The sequence below is a fragment of the Nyctibius grandis genome, chromosome 6 (genome assembly GCF_013368605.1).
Source record: "Nyctibius grandis isolate bNycGra1 chromosome 6, bNycGra1.pri, whole genome shotgun sequence".
In the NCBI taxonomy this organism is placed as follows: Eukaryota; Metazoa; Chordata; class Aves; order Nyctibiiformes; family Nyctibiidae; genus Nyctibius; species Nyctibius grandis.
This window is the reverse complement of record NC_090663.1, coordinates 7,478,260-7,499,276: the sequence shown is the minus strand read 5'-3', so window position 1 is coordinate 7,499,276 and position 21,017 is coordinate 7,478,260. Positions and strand designations below refer to the sequence as shown.

At 38.5% G+C, this 21,017-nt stretch overlaps 1 protein-coding gene across 11 annotated transcripts in view; it reads left to right on the top strand.

The window, feature by feature from the left end:
* The window catches only part of CTBP1 (C-terminal binding protein 1), a 259,257-nt gene that overhangs the window by 236,353 nt on the left and 1,887 nt on the right, over window positions 1–21,017 (top strand). For all 11 annotated transcript variants that reach the window (XM_068402971.1, XM_068402973.1, XM_068402977.1 and 8 more), the window contains 5 exons: window positions 929–1,135; window positions 7,051–7,265; window positions 11,202–11,332; window positions 13,508–13,635; window positions 15,748–15,865. In XM_068402971.1, coding sequence (XP_068259072.1) covers window positions 929–1,135; window positions 7,051–7,265; window positions 11,202–11,332; window positions 13,508–13,635; window positions 15,748–15,865 — 799 coding nt within the window. The remainder of the gene's footprint in view (window positions 1–928; window positions 1,136–7,050; window positions 7,266–11,201; window positions 11,333–13,507; window positions 13,636–15,747; window positions 15,866–21,017) is intronic.

Here is a 21,017-nt window from a genome sequence, read left to right as displayed (position 1 = left end):
GATAACTTGCGTGCAATTACAATCACTTGTTGCCTGATCTGTTTTTTGAAGTGAAGAAAAACTATTGTGAGTCTTGAATCAATCCACCTTCCAGAGTTGTCTGTGGAAATCTGTAATGGTCTTTTAGCTTCTTGATGTTACGCCCTTTTCAGCTAGTAATTTCTCAGCTATTAGGAACACGAACTTACTTTTTCATTATCTTTACATGCCATGCAGAAGCAGATTTTTGTATTTCCTTATTGACAATTAAGATGGGTTAGCTTTTTAATTTGAGGGACCAGGAAAGGACTTGGATTCTGCTTGTTGTAATTCTACAAATCTGTGTGCAACATGAAACAAATTGTCCCTCCTGTGTCACGATTATCCATACATGAATTGGAAGTACCAATAGTTGTCCTGTGAGGGCTTTGTTAGAGTTGCTGTCATGATAAATTATTTTATCTTTTTATATAACTTGTATAGATAGCTTTCCACCACTGAGCAGATACCCTCCCAAAAGCTATCTCACTCAATTAAATCTAAACAATAGTCATTAACCGCACTGTTGAGAGCAAGGCATGTTTCTCTTTGCTATTCAAAACACCTAGTTCAGTGTGCATGTGAAACAGTTACCCAGACCTCGACTTGTGTTCTAAACTACCTAGCATCTTCAGTACTTTATTTTTGTGGCTTCAGTGGTCTGTTTACTGTTTGCCTTAGTTTGCAAATGCAATAAATAGTAATAAAAAATCAGAAAAAATGTTTGCACATGTTTGGCAACTATTATGTCAAGTGTTCTGTCTGCCATTACAGTCAGAAACTTAGTATTTGTGCAAAACTGGTGTTGAAATATCTGTAAATTTAAACATCATACTGCTGAATTGCTGTTAAATGGGAAAAAAATAAGAAATGTTTGGCAACTGGTATCCTTCGCCCCCATTCTTTGCAGGGATCGCAGTGTGTAATGTGCCAGCTGCCTCTGTAGAAGAAACAGCGGACTCTACCATGTGCCACATTCTGAACCTGTACAGGCGAACCACCTGGCTTCACCAGGCTTTGCGAGAAGGCACGAGAGTACAAAGCGTTGAACAGATTCGAGAAGTGGCTTCTGGAGCTGCCAGGATCAGAGGGGAGACCTTGGGCATTATTGGATTAGGTATGTTGGCTTGGAGAGGTGGTTTAATACTCCTCACCTTCTTTGCTTTAAAAAAAATGATGGAAGAATTGAGCTATAAAAACAGAACGCTGAGTTCACTCCTTTCCCTGTCAAGCATTCTGTATAATACCGCCTCATTCCTGGTGTTTATACGCCTCAAATGTTTTCCCCTTAGACATCATCGTTTCCCTCAGACAACTTTTCTTTGTTGCTGATATTCTCTGAATTCTTTGAGCTTCTGTACATCTTTCTGCTGTGGTATTGCCTGGTTTCAGGCACGCTGGTTGTAAGAGGAGGAGATACCAGCGCTTCCCTTTTCCAGGACAAGGATCCTGCTACTTCAGCCCACTGTCACATGTATATGTTCTATTTCTCATCCATTGTCATATCTGGGTCTGTTTGTGCTTTTTTCCTTTTACTGTTTTTAACATATCTGAAAAGTCTTTGCTGCAGTAACAGCCTGCAGAGCAGTTATTTCATGCATTTGGTGGGTCTGCATCTGAATTTGTATTTCAGCTCAAATGAGAGGAAAAATATATGCAAGAAAGTTTGAAATGTTTCCAGACCTAATAAAATCACCTACTTACCTCTCTGAATGGCCCTAAATGTGTTTCAGCATCTAACAGATGGATGGGCTTGCTTGAGATGAATTAATTACTGTCTGTTACAGAAGTAGAGAAGAAAAACAAGCAAGTCAGTTTCTATATAAAAATTATTCAGTCATGTGCTTGTCTTGTCAAAGATCTGATAGACTGTGGATGTAATTGCTGTGGTATTCATTCACAGGAATTAATAATACGATTTTGACAACAAGGCATCATACTTAAATGACTGTTCCAGTTACACATTGCTGTCAAATAACTCAAGCCACGAACTCTTACTTTTGGAAGCTGAAAATAGCCTGGTGTTACATAGTACACTCATTTAAATGAGTATGCAAGGCAGCAAAAACATCGTCACAGTCAAAGAATTGCCTTTAAAATACAACTTTTAAGAAGTTAGTCGTCAGGTTGCTTTCTCAAATCTATACCTGTGTAATTACGCACCTCATTTAAACACACAATGGTTATTGCACTCACAGCATCTGTATATAAATAATAGACAATCACCTGCAGTGTTTTAAAAATGGAAATACATACCTAGTTTTTGAAACTGAAGCCTTTGCTCACGTGCTATGTGCATATTTGCTGGAGATACCTGTCCTGTTGGCATTGCATTTTTTGTATTGCACAAATTCTAGACTGAGGTTAGAAAAAAAGTCACTTATTATTGACTTCCTTAAGTGAATTTTGTGTGTGGTGTTTTTGTTGTGAATAATTGAAAAGTACAGAGAAACAAATGGATAATCAGATTGCCAATGTGTGTGTAAAGCTACGTAAAGTGCTAGGTTTTGGTTTTAGTTTTAAAAAGCACGTATTTTGTGTGTATGGTATATTAAAAGGCTAGTAAAATCTGATTTTAAAGGTACACATCTGTTACAGTTATTAACCAGTAATCTTCTCTAGCCTTTTATTGTTCCTATTTCTTTTCCTACAATAGAATATTCACAATTTAAAGGAAAATTAAGTTTGAAGTCAGTTTTGAAAACTTCCACTGTTTCTTTTTGTGTAGGTATGTGAATAGGCACAATATTTTGATTCTGACCTGTTCTATCAAATTCCTGTGTAGCTATGTATTAACGAAGAATAAAAATGTAGTCTTGGAAGATATGGAAATAGAGCTGTACTGGACTTCACGTTTGAACACTTCAGGCACTTAGGCTGTGATACACACTCTTCTGTGTTACAGATCACTGCACGAGGTTACCTGTCTCTAGTTTTAGACCAAAATGTACATTTACAGCCACCTTCAGCAGGCTGTTGCCCATAGGTTATGTTTCTCTACTCATAGCCTCTTCCCACATCTGTAGTTTTGCCTCAGTTTATCATTTTATTATTTAGACATGTCCACATCGGCAGTGGTGAACCACGAAGAGGCTACGAAGAGAGCGTATTGCACACAAAACAAACAATTCTCATTATCTGTTACTAAATCCCTCTTTTCTCTAGTTCTGCGTAGTATCACCGTTTCTGCCCTTTCTCATTAATGTGCGTCTGAGATCATCTCATATCTCAACCACAGCTATGTTTCTCTATTCTTGTCCTAAACTTCTGGTCTCCTCAGCAGTGGGTTGCTTAAATTTATCGGTTTGCTGCTGCAACAGCTAACTCCACACCTTCCTCATTCTGTTCCTGGGCTTTTCTCTTGTTTTACCAAAGAAAAATACCCTAGCTCTTGCCTATCTCTGCTAGGGAATGACTGTCATTCCCTCCAAAGCTTCAGCTACTCACTTCCTTATCCACTGGTCCAGCCAAGTTTCATGACTCACTTGCCTTTTTCTTTCCATCACCCACTGCCTTTTCTTTGCCTCCTCTCATGCATATTCCTGCTTAGACACTTGGTCTATCCTGCTTAATCCTATTACTCCATGCTTCTCCTTTTAAAGTTAACCCCATCTCTCATCCTCTGCTTGTATTGAGCTTGAAGATAAGCAGAGACTCAACAGCATAATGCTTCCTTCATGTGCTTGTTGGATACCATCCGTCATTGTTTTGTTGTTTGGTTAGCATCTGAGCTCCTTAGGGCAGAGCATGTCTTTTTTTCTGTCTTTATGAAGTGTGTGATTCTTTGAGCCTTACATAAATAATAATATCACATCATTAAACAGCTGTCTTTGTCACTTTTAATCTTTATTATTATCCAGTGTCCTGTATTTCAAATGATGCATCACAAGCTTGGATAGTAAGCCCTGCATTTAAAAAAAAAAAAAAACCAAACTGCCTTTTCCCCTTATATGTAGACATTTAGGGTTTTTTTGTAAAAGGAGAATATTTATGAGCAGCAGCATGTAAGTACTTGGATGAATAGATAGCTGGACCTGGTTCTGCTGTAATGATGATTTTACGGCAGTGAAGGCAGTGAAGTCACACTCCCTTCCCGTTTCTTCCCAGTTACAAATGCTGATGACTAATAGCTAATGCATTTCCTCACTCAAGAGAGGTGAAATTCCTCCAAATACATTTGTCTCCACATTGTAATGACTGTCATCACTCAGTTTGTCCTTCCTCACCTGCTATATTCTGTCAACAGACCCACATGGTCCTGACTAGATGTTGGCCAAAGTACGGATCTGCATTATCAGACAATATTAAGGCTTAAGAGTTGGGTGGGATTACCATGCAATAAATGATGTGTCCTTAGCGGTCCTGCTAGCTCTCTTAATGTACTCAGCAGGAAATGTAACAAAATGGCACTCTACATATTTCAGAGTTCTCCAAGAGGGAGGAAAAATTACCCAGATTCTCCATTACTGTTGCATAGACAGGAAAGAGCTGCTGCTAAGTGAAAGCACTTTTTCTTTCCATGGAAGTCTGCAGGCAGATCATGAACATTTCCACGGTATCAAGGGCATTTTATAAAACTTCGTAATACCAGCAATAGGATGCTGCTTCTTTGCCCAAGGGCTGGGCAGGGGTCATTGACGACTGCAGTTACTATGCTGTCACATGCAAATCAGGTCATTGACAAGCTCAAGGTCAGAGACTCTCACAAACTAGGAGACTTGGGGGGAATAGATGGGTCAGACGGTAACAAGAGACCCAGATGTTTTTGATGAGTCTCTCTTCACACTTCCGATATCACCAAAATGATGCATGGGCTTTGCTAGAGCTTTGTCTAAATCTCTAATTTCTAAATTAGGCTTTTGGTGCTTTCCGCTTTTTTTTGCAGTTGTGTGCAATGTGTGTTTTGTGCATTCGTCCCACACTAGAGACCAAGAAGTTTATTTGATATTTTGAACTTCAGAATTTGCCTTCCCTGGAAGCAGCCATGCGTATTCATAGCAATTGTACATGCTTTTAAGATAGAGTTGTCCTGAAGGTGAGATACTTTGTGTGCTGTTCTGTTGTCCTTGATGTGCTGAGGTAGGTTTTGAGCCACCCCTTGTACGCAGGAGAGTCTTAAATAATAGAAGTTTCTCGGGAAAGGAAAAAACCGTCATAGGTTTGTGGTTGTACTATATTGTTGGACTGTAGTTGAAAAAGGAATTGACAGATTACCTGTGTGCACCTATGTATTTGTCTGATGACTAAGACTAAATATGAATTGTCGGTTGTGGAAGAGTTTTATCCCATAAAATAATTCTAATAGGACAATTCTGGCTAGAAGTACACGCACGTGTTTCCCAAGTGTTTCAGAAGGAAACTCTGCGCACACATTGAAGAAGGCTTTGGTTTATTAGCCTGGTTGCAGTGAATGGAAAGTGTGTCTTTAACTGGAGAGTGTGCTGTAAGAGATTTCACTGTCGTGAATCCCCTCAGGTATTAGTGTTGTAAAGAGTGTAAAAAAGAACAGATGACAGAATGTTGCATGTGAAAATGAATGGAGCTGGAGTAAAAGCGATACGCTTCCTTTATAAAAAAATAGTTTACAGTTGTGTGACTGATTCCTTGAGCTGTGAACATGCCAAAATTTGAAAATAATACAGTGTTTGTGGTGAAAATTCTCTAATTCAAGTTTATAAAGAACAGCTTGAAAAGCAAACAAATAATATGTATGCAAGTATTGAAATAAAAGATTTTGAAGAGTATTTTAGCTTGGTGTCCTCAAAGAAAGGCAGACAGCCCCCATTAGATTGACATACTGCTTAATATTCCAAGCACATCTGTCACTAAGCACTGCAGAATTGCTGGGTTCAGGTTAAATGATCAGCAAAAAAAACCTTTCTTCCTGTGGCTTCTTTAGTTTATTCAAAGAGAAACTGAAAAGCAGAGGGAAATCCCTTCAAGCACAATTGGAAAGAGATGGGATTTCCCTGCGTTAATTTGAGACTTTTTTGAACAAACTCAGATGTTACAAAAGAAAACTTGTTGACTTCTTTTTTTAAATGAGATGTGATTATTATGGTGTGTCTAGTGAGGCTTTTGAAATGTCTTTATCTAAGATTTGTAATACTCCAACGTGAGTATCTAGTGTGTTGTCTTCTAACTTGAAGAGTGTGTTAGTTCCCATTCTTCAAAATACCCTTACTCACGAGATGTACTCACTCACTTTTTTTTTCCTCTGTGTTTTACCGGTAGTGTGTCAAAGGGAAATGCACATCTCCTGATACATGTGTCATGGAGTCATGCCCAAGCAGCAATTTCAGTCACAACTCTGAAATACGACAGTAAGGAAAGTGGAACAGAGAAAAGCTAAGGTCAATGCGAATACCAAATGGTACCACACTTTTCTTAACTAGGTGGTGTATGGTGGACTGTATTTATTCATCATTTATGTAGGTGGATAAAAAAAATTTTTAAGGCCTTTGATGACAGGATTCTTTTAGGCATTTTAATGCTGAAAGGATGTTATTCAAAATGAAAGAAAATACGAATTCAGAAAGGAGATTCCATGCATTGAGAATGGCTGAGCTTCAGATTAAACAAATTATCTTTTATTGCATCCATTTTTGAGGATTAATTTTATAGCTTTTTATTAAAGCCAGCTGGTCCGACATGGGTAAGAATAAGCCCTTGGCAGGATGTGTTCACAAGCAGTAGTGTTGTACCGTAAACAGGCCCAGCAGGCAAGCCCTTGTATTACACAGATTATTGCAGATTACGTGACATCTTCTGGCATCTCAGATCTCTGGTTGCAAAAGGTGCAAACCTCCTGCTCTGTTTTGAACAAAGCAGCGTGAAACAGCCCAGATGGAACGTTTCTGTTCTTAGTGATGATTTCCAGTGGGATGGGAGCTGCCTCTTTTTTTTTTTATCCTCTTCCAGTTGCTGTACAAAATGGTATGGTGTGATACAAGCGTTTGCAATAGGAAGGAGGAGGCTACCTTACACCAGCTGCTTCACATCTGTTCTCATTGCGTGTTTATCTTGTTCTAGGGCGTGTTGGGCAAGCGGTAGCACTACGTGCCAAAGCCTTTGGCTTCAGTGTGATTTTCTATGACCCATACCTCTCAGATGGCATGGAGCGTGCTCTGGGACTGCAGCGGGTGAGCACTTTGCAGGACCTGCTGTTCCACAGTGACTGTGTTACCCTGCACTGCAACTTGAATGAACACAATCATCATCTTATTAACGACTTCACCATAAAGCAGGTAATAATCTCTGTGGGCACCCTCCACACCGGTGCTGGTGGCTGGCACTGCATAGAGTTTATTTATGTAAGCAGACAGATTCTCATTTGAAAGAAATTTCTTTCCCTTTTGCTACTTTGAAATCAAGCAGGTTTATAACTGATTAGGAAATAGCTGGTGGCTTATGTATTGTTGCTTTCATTGTCCTTTTTGCTCAGTAACATTGCATTTGTGGAAATAATTTGCTCTTCTTAATGTTGCTCAGATTTAATAAAGTTGCCATTATGTAAAAGCACTTTTTCTGTGTCTTCTAGTAGGTACTTCCTTTACCTGTGTATTTTCAGGTAGCAATTCTGCCTTTCACTCTTGTTCCTCAGTTTGAGTTCTTTAGATGCAATTTAAGGATTATGACTAAATGGCTCCCCCCTGTGCTCAGTCCTGATGCTTGCAGAGCGCTTCGTGGATGGATCGTGTTTACAGCATTGCATTATTTGGAAAAGTAATGTTTCTTGGAATTAGTACTAACTGCTCCCTAAAGTTTTAGGTAATATTAAAATAATTTCAAAATCTAGGTGTAGTAACTGCTCCATTATTGACTAATTTGATAGTAAGCTTTTTTGTTAAATGCCTGGCTTCTGACTCCAGCCTCAGCGCAGGTAACAGCAAGAAGCACAACATTGAGATGTAAGAATGTAGATAGTGTACAGAAAGAAACTATAAGGTATAATAGTTGATTTTGCTGTTCTTTCTATATGTAGTGTTTGTATGTGGTGGTAACAATGACAGTAGCACTCTTTTGCAGTAAAATCATTGCTTGGCTTATGAGGAATAGATGGCACCTACTACTCTTGAACTTTAGGAGAACTGAATTACTGAACGTGTTCCACAGTCATGTAGGATCATGGCAGCAAATTGACGATGTAGCACGCTTCTTGATTTGAGAGTTTAGGGATTTTGCAGATCCATCCCAACATAAAACCCAGGGTTGGGATTTAAAACTCTAAAAAATTAAGGAGTGTAAAATGCAAATCTCTTAAGAGAACAGAGCTCTGTCACCCTGCCCTGAACATTCTCTTTCGTTGCGTGGTCAGGTACATTTAATGGTTATTACATGGTTAGAAGTCTTTGCAGGCAGACGTCGAGACCCAAACAGAACCACACTGCAGTGGAACCATCTGGAGGCTTAGCAGTGGTCACTCATTCTACAGCGGACTGTGAAACTTGGGCCGTTGTGTCACAGGAAGTTTTTGAGTGATAGTGGATAAATGCCATAAGCTTTGGAAAGGGTTTAGTGCATTAATTGGAGAAACAAAACAAAACATGTTAAAGCTGAGTGATACCATCTGAAATGAAATGCATATAATAAAGTCTGTACTGGAGAGGATATGTAAGCATTTATCTTGCTATTTGTTATCCTTCGTGATTAAAGTAAGGATCGAAATGTTAGAAGATAGTTCTTGCTTTGGATAAAAGTTTGGATGAAGCAGTCTGTGTTGTAACAGCTGATGTGCAAACCATAAAATTGTAGCACCTCTGACTACTTAGTTTGCATAGAGCAGATCTTGTGAATATTTATCAAAAAGAACAGAATAGCTTTTTTAGGCTGACAGAGGTTAGAGTTGGTGTAAAATTTTTAGAGAGCATTGCATGCCATTTTGTCCAATATTGCATGCTCATGTAATAACCAGTTTTTAAACAAAGTACAGAGAAGTATGGTGCATCTCATTTCACTAGTCTCACCCTGAATTTTGTTTAGAATCTGAAATTACTAACCTTAAAATGTCTTTGAAATTTTGATGTCAGTCTTGTCTTTCAGTAGCTTTTCCCTTTAATTAGTCAGCATTCTGCCTAGCCATCGTGCTTGGCCTTGTAGTCCCAGAGTAGCTCAGAGAAGTGTTTCAAGCTTGTGTTTATTGGACCCCTGGTAATCAAGTGCTCTTAAGAGAAGCTGAGGTCATGTTTAGTTTTACAGATTTGAGAAGAAGATGCTGCATTTTAAACACAATACATTTTTAAAGCAGCTTTGCAGGTTTAATGTCGGTGAATTTAACAACCGTCAGCAGTTCTGGCTGTGAAGCTCTTTCAAACTTCCACCCATTGTTAAGGGTCATCTCCAGCTGCATCCACCCTTACAGTTTATCATGAGTCACATAATTCATTCCCACTAGAATGCATTTATGCAGCCATGTTCTGTTTGATTTGGACTTGTCTTAGTACTAGCTTTAGAGTTTTGTATATAGTCCTAAAATGAAAACTCAAGTAAGGTTATTAAGGTTGGACAGAACATTTTAGCAGGGTTCACTTTAATTAAAATTTTCCAGTCCTTTCATGGTCATGTAAATGTGCTAGGCTGTACTTAGAACTCAAATTATCTATTTGCAAGAGCACAGAAATAGGAAGGGTATATAAGCTCCCACGAGCCTATATGGCATGTCTGCACAGAAAGTGTGATTGCCATGTGGGTGAGCCCTCCTGTGCTGGTTTTGATCTAGTTCTCAGAGCTGACAAGTAGTGGAGATGCGGTGATGGTTCCCATCAGGAACATCTTGTTACTAGACCAACTTAAGGTCGTGCCACTGTTTCTTCACTGTTCTAATTCACAAGTTAATTACTTAAAACTAAAAGAAGGATCCCTTTGTTCTGCTCCTGTGAGTGGACTTTGGTTTTGATATACAGACAAATAAATGTTTCTCCTGTCAGCTCAAGAGTCTGCAAATGGGGAGAGGCAGGGCCACACTAAACCCAGTGAGCTGACGAGTAAAATATGGTTGTTTTTCTTCCTTATAACCATACTGCAAGCATACACATACTAATTGTTTAATACTTCCTATGATTTCATGTAAAAAAATTCTCATAGCTGACTTTCGTCCAAACCTCCTTGTTGTTCTTGAATTTGGTATTTCAAATCAGTCTTTCAGAGTAAGGATCCATTTACATAAGCTTTAGATAGGTGTGTAGGTTTCAAGTAGTTGACTTGGTGTCAAAATGTTGAGGTTTTGTTGTTCTTATGGTGAGAGATGGCCTCAGTACGAAATGAGATTTTTATCATTCGTCTTCACCATGGTTCCTGCTCTTCATGTGCTTACCTTCATGCACAGAAATGCTTCTGAGATCAGAAGCTGTCTTTGAGACATCTGGTAAAAGATGAAGTATTAGGGTGGCTGGAAGCAGGATGTAGTAATTTATTTTTTTTCCGTACCATCTCTCTTATTTAAACCGCCACTTTGTTTTCATGTTGTGGATATATTATGGTGTAAATTCTTGTAGTTCTCCCCACACAGTGTCGTCTACAATGCTAATCTGCACAATGCACAGCACAGCTTCTCTCCTGGGCACACAGCGTTCTCAACCAAATTCATTTTCATGCCTTTTAATTGAATAATATATGAATTCTTTAGACCTTTATTTGAAAAGTCTCACAGGGAGGAGGAAGCTGAAGTAACAAAAATAAATAAAACATAGATCTACTGTGTTTTGGCAACTGAAGGGAAAAGTGTTTGAAAATCTAAAAGCATTGATTTTTCTGAAAAATTCATGTAGGCTTTTATTTGTGTGAAAGTTGAAAACCACAAAATATGAATTTGTTTAAGAATGTGCTGTAGTTTCTGTCTCATGCAATTTCACAATGAAATAAAAAGGCATAAAATGATCTGTCACTTTCATATGCACAGTTGTATCTTTTGATCATGTTACTGCACAATATCTGAAACAACGCTTCTATTAAAAGACACTACTTACAAGAAACAAAAGGTTATGAAGTGCTGTGAAATAGCATTTTATGTTAGAAGCATCACATTTTGTGGTACTTTCCAATGGAAAGGGAAGACAACTGTTACAGGTTAAACCAGCTGAATAGCCTTTGTTGTAATGGATGCTTCGTTTGAGTAAAAAATAATGCCACAACGATTTTATTTCATTTATTTTTATTTCATCATTCTTGTTTTTAACTTTCCCTAGATGAGACAAGGGGCTTTCCTGGTCAACACAGCTCGAGGTGGGTTAGTAGACGAAAAAGCACTTGCACAGGCCCTGAAGGAAGGAAGGATACGAGGGGCAGCCTTAGATGTACATGAGTCAGAACCATTCAGGTGCTTTTCCTTTTCTTTTCTTTTTATTTTGTTCACTTTCTTATTTTTAAGTCTTAGTGCATGATACAATCAACAGCAACAAGTAAATTGAGTTTTCCCTTCATTTGGTAGCTAAATACACCTTAGTAAAGCAACATGAATCTGTGCAGCACTGGGCTAATGCAAATGCAGATGGAGCTTGTTTATGTGGTCAGAAGTGAAAAAAGTAACATCCAAGATTTAATTCCTAAAAAAAAAACCCAAAACATCCAATGGGTTTATTTAGCAGAAATAGCAGGGACTTGGGTTCCGATCCTGGGCATGGCTTTGAGGGGAGCACTCCTTTGTCATTGATGCAACTCTGGAGACAACTAATGTTGATGTCTGAACAGACTCTTCCAGAAGGTAAAGAGTAGAGATTTAGTGTGAGAAATAACTACTTTATGACACCTTTCTAGAGGAAAAGACATACTTTTGTCCAGATTGCCTCTGCAGGAAAGCCATAAATGTAACAGGTTGCAAAAAAAAGTTAAGATAAGGAAAGTGATCAGAGTGCAGACTTTGTTTTGTTTTACCCTTCATCAGGGGAGTAGTAACTCTGCTGTCATTTGCAGAGATGGTAGCACAAGCCTTAGTTTTTGAATGACACTGAGAAGTCCAGCATTTTAGACAGAAATGTACCCAGAGTGGCATTGGTATTATGATGTCAGCACTCCTAATCAGAAACGAGCCTATTTGATATGTCCTTGAGTCTTGAGCCTGACTTCTGAGTTACAGTTATGAGAATAGACTACTTTAGCTTAGTGCTTGTATGTGACAAGCCTTTTTCAGTTGTTAGTCTGGGCAGGGAGAAATGCTAATTTTAACTGGAACGATCCACATAAGTTTTCGAAGAGGAACAGATTCAGGGCTTGAGAGCAGGTTGTAAAGACTGGAGAGAGGACAGTCTCTCTCATATCAGCTTGTGGGGAATAGAAATTTTAAAAAAATAGAATAGTATGCTTTTTTAGTATCTACTGAGACACAATGCCACATCACAAATATTTAATTTTATTTATGCATACCCTGCATTCATTTACTTCTAAATGTAGTCATTACAATGCAGTAGTGCTGTGCAAAGCCAGAGTCTAACAGCTCAAAGGACTTTCAGCTACATACCTTCTTTCCAATTCAGATCTCAGATCTGCACAAGCAGACTGCTGCACCTATAGGAAGCCCCATTTACTGCATGGAGATGCCATCTGCAGAGATTCAGTTGCAGGATTACAGCCACAATTTCCTTTGGCTTCAGCGCTGCATGTCGTATCTGATCAGCATGCAACTCTTTATTGAAGAGTTTTGCCAGATATTCTGATGTTTATTGAACTACAGATGAAATCTATCATTTTATGAATTATGACCAACTCTGAAAGCACGTTTTTGTCTTAAAATATTTGTTCTCCTGTTGTTACAATTGACTGTAAGATTATTAAAACTGGAAATAAATAGGAGGAGCAAGTTTCCATTATTTTCAGTTTCTTTACTCTGTATCTGTGATAGCACTTTTACACAGATTTATTGCTTTCCCTGAAAATCAATCTGTAAAGTAAATTTCCTTCTTTCTGTGGAGTTTCTATAAAGGAATAGAAAAGAAAAACTAGATAAAAATGACAGAAAAAAATAACTGAATTATCAAAAAAAAAAGTTGAGGCTGCTGCTGGACACTTCTTATTTGGAAATAATTGCAAGATTTTTTTCTTGAAATGACTAAATGTCACATTGACAGGGACTGTTGAGGGAACAGAGCTTTGCTGGCCAATGCAGTAAAACTGTGATGAAATGGACAAATGGAATGACATCCTGAATTGATTTGGGTCTTGCTTTATGCATCTCTGCACCAGAACTGGAGTGGCAGTGGCAGTAGTTAGCAATAAGTGCATTGGACAGAAGCTAATGTTGCTGCTATACTTCGGTTCTAGCATTTGAGTCTATGAGAGGTGATTGTTGCTTATTTATACCATGAATAGTGTATTAAATTAACTGACAGAATTAAAAACAAACCCAACAAGGAATAGAAGTGCAATTATTTTCTGTTGTAGAAATTAATCTGTGTATGTACAAATCCATCTGGATAACCCCCTTCTTCTTCCCCTCATCCCCCCACCTACCCCCCAATATTTTTTTTGTCATTTGATCTTGTTTTAAATCTTCATTTAGCTTTAGTCAGGGCCCCTTGAAGGATGCACCAAACCTGATCTGTACCCCACACGCAGCCTGGTATAGTGAACAAGCCTCAATTGAGATGCGGGAGGAAGCAGCACGAGAGATTCGAAGGGCGATTACAGGTACTAATTCACCTTACGAGCTCCTTCATCACGTATTTCTTTTTAACAAACTTTTTCATTCTTCAGTCTTGAAAGATACTGAAAAGAACCAGCCTTAGGTTTTGTTTACCACTTCTAATATTTGGAACATAGAAACAAGCAAATACCCACTAAGTCTGTTCTCGGCACTGGAACAGATCATTTTGGAGGTTCGTTGCAATTACAGAGAAGACAGGCACTGCAAAATAATTACTCTTCCCATATAACAGAAATGTACTTATATGTGAAAAATCCATATTTTTTTTTGTTGCTTGCCACTATTACCCATTTGTTCGGTTTGACTGCAAGTCATCCAGATATTGCTGGTCTCTTTCATAGGCTTTCTTAGGTGCTCCCTTGTACTTGTCATGAGCAGTTCTGTTTCCTTTATTCTTTTCTCTTTGGCTCCTTTGTATTTTCCAAAGTTCATCCAAATTTGTCTTAGAGGACATCTGGAATTTCAGTGTCCTTAAGGCTGTAATGTTTAGAGATAAAGCATCTAGAGCTTCATGCTGTTCCTAGTAATGCTCTTGACGACTCATTCTCTACATCAAAACAAAGTATTGAGTGTTTTGATGGGAGGGTACTGTATTTCAGATGTCCCTGTCTTTAAAGCATTGCTAAAGAAGTCTGGCATTTTAAAGAGCAAAGTCTCTTTGTTATATAACTACCATGTAATTGTAAACTGTTCACAGAAGAGAAAACAGTTATGTCTTGAACATGCCCTGCTAATAAATAAAATGAGAAGAGTGAGCCATTTGGCATTGGTTTGAATCCCTTGTAGCCTAAAATAAAAGGAAGGATTTTCATACTGGAAAATGATTCATTAAGCACTAATGTTCTCTCTTTAGTTGGACTTTGCTGTTTCCCCCTTGGCAATATAGACTGAATGCTCTGCAGACATGAAGGGCCATCTGTGTCACCTTGAGAGTAGTTCAGTGCCAACACGTCGCTCTGCTATACAAAAAGCACTAGCGGGAGCCTTTCCTGGAGAGGCTGGGCAATTTAGTTTCATTTATAGCCTGTGCAGAAAGAGGATTCTCCTCTGGATGGTGATTAAAGGCACCTCTTAAACTCCTGATCTGAATTGCCCTTTACAGGACTATTTCTCTCTGTTTTAGAGGTAACCTAAAGAGTGTATCCATCCCTTTGCTGGAATTGGTCCTTGCGCTTATACTCCGGAAGAACTCTCATAGGACATTCATTAAGTTGTTGTATAACTGTTACCTTCTCCCAAATAGCTCTGGGAGCGATTGCACAAACTAGCATACGGTGCCTACTTGGGGGATGATTGATGTGCAAATAAGCATTAATAGGCTAAGATCTGAAAACTGAGTAAGAGTCAGCTCTACGGAGCTAGTTCTGTGTTAAATATTGTGCAATAGCCCAAACATCTATGCCTAGGAAGACAGACCTGTGTTTTCTTAAAGTGTGTGACTGTGCTATCAGTGATCTAAATCATTGATTTGTATTGAAGCTGTGGGCGCTTCAGTGTTTGCACATGGTTTGTAGCAAGATCAAACTGAGGCCGACATTAGGGAGGTGAGAATGACATTGAATTGCAGTGAAACAAATGTAGGAAAGATGCAGGAAGTGTGGGATAAAGCTGGATATGTGAAAGCTGTAGGGGAACGCAGAGGAGAGAGGGTGTAGAGAGAGAAACTAATGGGAAAAAGGTGTACAAGGAAGTAATGCGGGCTGTGGCTACCATCTGACGATAAAGGTGTTAAGGTGTTCTGCTCTTCCAAAAAAGTCAGTGGCGTTCTGCTGTATACAATAAAAATAATAAGCAAATATTAAATATCTTTGTGGTTTTGAACATCAGAACATTCAAAGTATTAAATAAGGAGGACTGATGAAAACAGTAATGGAAGAAACAGGAAGGTGAGCATGACAAGTGAAAAGTTCATTGTGAAATAAATTTAATATAAATAAATAAATACTCTTTGGAAGGGCAGACTAGTAGAACATGCCTACAGAAGTTAGCAAATGTTTATAACTATTTTTAACAGAGATACATTGAGAACATAAAGCACATAATTTTTTTTTTTTTTTTTTTTAAATTTCCTCTCCCTGTCTCTCGCTTCATCCTAGGTCGTATTCCAGACAGTCTGAAAAACTGTGTTAACAAAGATCATTTGACTGCAGCTACACATTGGGCCAGTATGGATCCCGGAGTTGTTCATCCAGAGCTTAATGGTGCTGCATACAGGTAAGCATGCTGCAGGTGTAAAAGAAGTACCTCCTTAATTCAGAGGTAGGTATTCCAGGATAAATAAAAGACCTTCCTATTAATAAATGGAATATTTTTGGGTTAGACCCCCAGCTATATTATTTTCATAATTGTTGCATTCAGGAGAATGATCTTGTTTTGCTAGTTGAAGTTAGTCATGCAGTGCGTAAGTACATTTCTTTTTCTTATCTTTTTCGTGTGGTTAGTAATATCTGAACAATATACAGTTTTTTGTGTATTCCAGTGAAATAATTCTGGTCATCTCCGGTGAGTGCAGTGGAAATTTATGTTCCTTTTGCCTGAAGATAATGATACAGGAGTAGGTTACAGAAAGACTTTCATTAATAAACTATTGTTGCGTGGGTTTGTGTCCTCCAGATGCATGAGAGAAGAAATAACTCCGTAGTCAGTACAGTGGAATAGCCTGTGGTGATTTTGAAAATATGTTTAAAATAGTGTTTTCTAAATTATAGATTTAATTTTAAGCAGAAGTATTTGAGGGACTTGACCTGTGTATTCTCAATCAACTGTGAAAGCAGCTCCTAATAAGTGATAGAAAGGGGCAATCTTTTTACATATAATATATATGTTCCTTAGTTACTTTGCTTGAAAGTCTTTCTCTGTCCCTTTATCCCTGGCAGCTGTTCTAGCAGCAGATTTTTCCTAGGAGCCAGCTTCACACAATTTTTAGTTTATGAAAAACGTCTGCAAGTTTTTATCTTCCGGTACGATATTTACTCGTAAGTAGATGAAAGTGGCTGAGAAAGCTACAAACAGCTGCTTCCCTCAGTGCCTTGAGGGGAAGGGACAGTGCAGTCCTTTCATTATTTTTTTTATACCTCTTTGTCCTAATCTTTCCACTGTCATTCTTCATACATCTTTCTTATCGTTGTCCTTCCTTAGGAGGGCTACAGCATACTTTTAATAGATAGAGGATTTTCTTTTTTGTGTCACCCTCTATGGGAACCCAGCCGTGCACTGCTGAGAAGTGAAGCAAAGCTCTCGTGTCCCAGTGACTTCTAACGGTCTCATCAGGAAGTGATGGAGAGATGAGCAGGTGGTGTGGGAGTCACCACCCTCTGCCGTAATCTACTTATCAGTAGTTGTAAGTGCACCAAAGGAAAAGAATAACTTTGATTTGATCAATGTGCATATATCTCACATCACATCAAGACGTTTATTTTTGGAAAAAGTATCCGTAGCCCTAAATAACTGAAGAAGGGTGTTTTCATTTACTTAAATGAGAAGTTCAAGCACATGTGTTCTCTTCCACACAGCATGTGGTTTCATTGACTTCAGTTTGGAGTACTTGGGGTAGAGCTGAATGCAGTTGAGGCTTAAGGGCAGGTGTTGCTGAATGGGGGATAATAACTCCAACCCTATGATGGCAGTTAGGAAGAGGGTTGTGTGCCCAAACAAAACGCAGTTGTTTGTTCTCATTTTGGGGGTCCCAAGTCCAGCAGAAGCAGGCTTCACAGCTAGAAATGGGTTTTAACTTAGGCATGTTTTGGAAGTTAATGATTTACGAGGTAAAGACCATATGTATTTAATCTAAGCAGAATAAGCACAGAACTGAATGCCTTTTTTAGACATTTTCAGTTAGTTTTTTCAATAAAGAAAATTCATCATAAATTTTGATTAGCCAATTATTTTCAAATGCAAAATAAAACTCATTTGGGGAATTTTGAAGGAGAAGTTAGTCGTACAACAAATATTAAAGCTTCTTTTTGGAGGGGTGATAGATTAGCGTTTGAGCATGGGTGAAGGCCGTTATTATTTTGTGCAGTATAAAATATGTGGAACTTGAAGCTCAAGCTTTATGAAGAAATTGGTTTCAGTAGCAGTGTTTGTTGGTGCTTAATTCCTACCTGAATTAAGTACAGGATTTGAATTGATTGTTCCAAACAAATTTTTCTGTCTTCTCTTTGCAAGCCAAGATTATGCTCAACTAGCCGAGTTCTGGAGTCTTTCACAGGCAGTATGATGTTTCAGATGTGCTAATAACTGTATCATAGTCATGTAATTGCATTAGAAGATAAGACCTGGGATAATAATTTATATGTTAAAAAATGCAAATAGCTCTTTTGGTGAACTAAAACTAACAAGGCTGGTTTATTCTGATATATCATTTTCTTGTATTTTGATGTGGGACAGAACTCTTAGCTTAGCAGATATTATCGCAAGCAAAGAACTTTGAGCATTCATCAGCAGAATATAATCTAGATCTGAATATCATCACGTTCTGTGGAAAACAAAACCCATTTACTATGTGAAATTCAAGACGCCTTATCAACACAAAAGGTCAAGCAAATGGGACGTACCCCATGAGTAATGATTAACGATATTCCTGAGAAGGAACTATTTGTAATAGTCTCGGTGAAACAGCATAATATACTCTGGTTTTGTGTTATTACTGTGTATTTGTTACTGAGCTGCCTGTTAAATAACCACCTGCCATTTCCTGTGTCACGGAGCGCGCAGGTTATAGGCAAAGTGAAATTTGACTGCCAGTAAACAGTGATTGTGCGATTTACAGACATGTTGACATATCTTTGTGCCTTCTAACAGGTAGAAGATGAGAATATCCAGGTACTTGGATGAGAATAGTTAAGATGTTGGTAATTCACAAGTTATTTCATGTTGAGGTATTTCACTGGTGGTTTTCAGAGTCTGTAACGTAAGATAACAGCACACACTTAAATTTTTAAGCTCTTTTGGGACAGACTCAGTTTCTTAAACAGAGCTTAACACAGTGAGTTCACAGTGCCTCTATAGTTTGAAAAATACAGGAGATTAACATAGAAATTAAAACTACCTTTCAGTTATAATTAAGAGGGCTACTGTATTTTTCTTCGTAAATCAAGACTATGTGGGGAAGGGGAAGGAAGAGTATGAAGTAGCAGAGGAGGTGTAACTGATCTCTTCTGCTTTCACAAAAATTTAATTCAGTGGAGATTTTACCTGGAAGACGTTTCAACTTATTGCTGCCAGAGGAGGAAGACTGGGAGCAACTTTATGAAGTGCCGGAGGGAATATATTTGCTGGTTAAGAATAGTAAAGTAGTAAATAGCAACATAAGGGAAGGTGGTGTAGGATAGAAATGCCCATGTATAGAGGCTGTTGAGTTTATACGTTCTCCTTTCAGAGATATGATTTGAACAGCACTGGTGGTTAAAAGCGGACAAAAATTACGGAAAGAGAATGGCAAAATAGGACTAGGGAGTTGTCAAGCAAAATACAGTTTCTGTAGAGGGGTATGTTATCTGTATTTTGGCTACTGCCACTGTGTAGCTTTAGGACAAGAAAAACAATTGTAGAGCTTTTGGATGTTACTAAAAATCTGTAGGAAGCCTGTGTCTGAGGAGGGGTGCTGGTGGGCAGAGTCACAATTAATGTAACTTAGTGTCCAAGAGGAGTATGTTTTTATACAGGAAGAATATCTGGAGTGAAAGCAGAAAGTTTGAACTGCTTAATGGGCGCGTAAGGTAACTGCTAATGCTTCTGATCCAGCACCATCCATTTTCACGAGAGGAGGCTCTGACTTTTCTTCCTGAGGGAAACACAGTTGTAGAATTGTCTCTATCCTTGATTTCTCCCAGCTCTGGTGTGTTGATGCTCAGGGAATATGTTGTCAGAAAGCAGAGATTCTGTGTTGGAAATGGTTGCTGTGTTGGGCTTTTAAGTGGAAGTTTTTGTCATGTCATGTTGTGTTTTTTTGCAAAGCACCTGGAGTGACTGATAAGCTGTTACAAAATTAAATTTGAATAAGTAAAACAGTACCCAGTCTGACAGTTCTCATAGGAATTGAAGCAAATTTGATTAGTAAGATTGAAACTGAGGTACTGAAACAAGCAACTAATGCCATTAGCAGCTGCAAATTAATTCTAAGGAACCTCTCTGGAGAAGAAATTATCATAGGAAGACCTGGAAATATGTGTACAATTGGGAACAAAGTTCCCTGGCCTACAGGTGGTGTGATGTTTCACGTACTGGTTATACATCAGGTTACACGCAGTGTTAGGATCTGTAGGAATCTTTCCCAGGATGACCAGGACAGTGTATGGTATCTTCATCATCCCTGTGCCGTGTCGGATAGCCATGCTCAGCCCCTCTGGCATCATGTTTGCAAAAAGCGGTTCCCATGATGTTTCTGTGGTGGAAGGAAAAAAAAAGAACAAATAAATGTGCTTTCATCCAGCTTTTTTCCTTCTCTGAGTTTTGCGTAAGTTCTGCACTAATTTTCTGTCAGTTTGAGGGAACTTAGGACAAACAGCACAAACATGCATGACTTTAGAAAAGATGCTACTGAAACAGGGTGAAATTCCCTGATGCATTCAGGATTGAACTCTGATGAGAAAAAAATCAAGAGCAGAATAATGTGATACTTCAAAAAAGCTTGACTAGACTAGAAGTGCCTTTTCTTCCATTTAGTTCTAAGTGAATACTAGGGTAGCAAATGCCACAGCAAGTAAGTGGTAGGTTTGTGTATTTAGGCTTTTAAATGGATGCTTGGACGAGCAGAATGAGGGATGAGTGTGCAGCTTTATGATGGGGGAAGCGAAGGGGCAGTGCAAGTGGCCAGCGTGAGGTAACTTGCAAATTGGTATTGAAGTACTTGGCTAAACAGAAAACATTTTTTTGTATACCTTTTTTTTCCTGTATAGCTCTTGCTTATACAGCACTGTGAAATACCTGTGTTCATCAATTACATCTGAACTTTGGGACTGAAACGGTAGATTTTCAGAATTTTTTTTAGCCTGGTAATATCAGAGCCATCATGAAATCAAGCTGAATCAGAGGGTGTGTTTTTTTTGTTGGATTCATAAAATATTTAGGCCTTGGTGTTCATCCAGAAAGAGTAACAAATCTTTAAAGCCATCCGTAGAGTGTTGTGTTTGCATCTCTTTCTTGCAGTCTGCCTGCTGCAGTTGTCCCCTGTGTAGCTAGTAGTGGTTCTCTTTCCAGACAGTACAGTGGCAAGTTTGATGCTGAAAAAGTTACTTGGGTGTGATAGGCTTGAATTTGTCATCTTAAGAGTGTGTGGGTATGATTGCTCTTTGTGGGGGACTATCAGAAGCTATGACTGCAAGATTAGTTTAAAGAAATATTTTTTCAAACCACAATAATGACA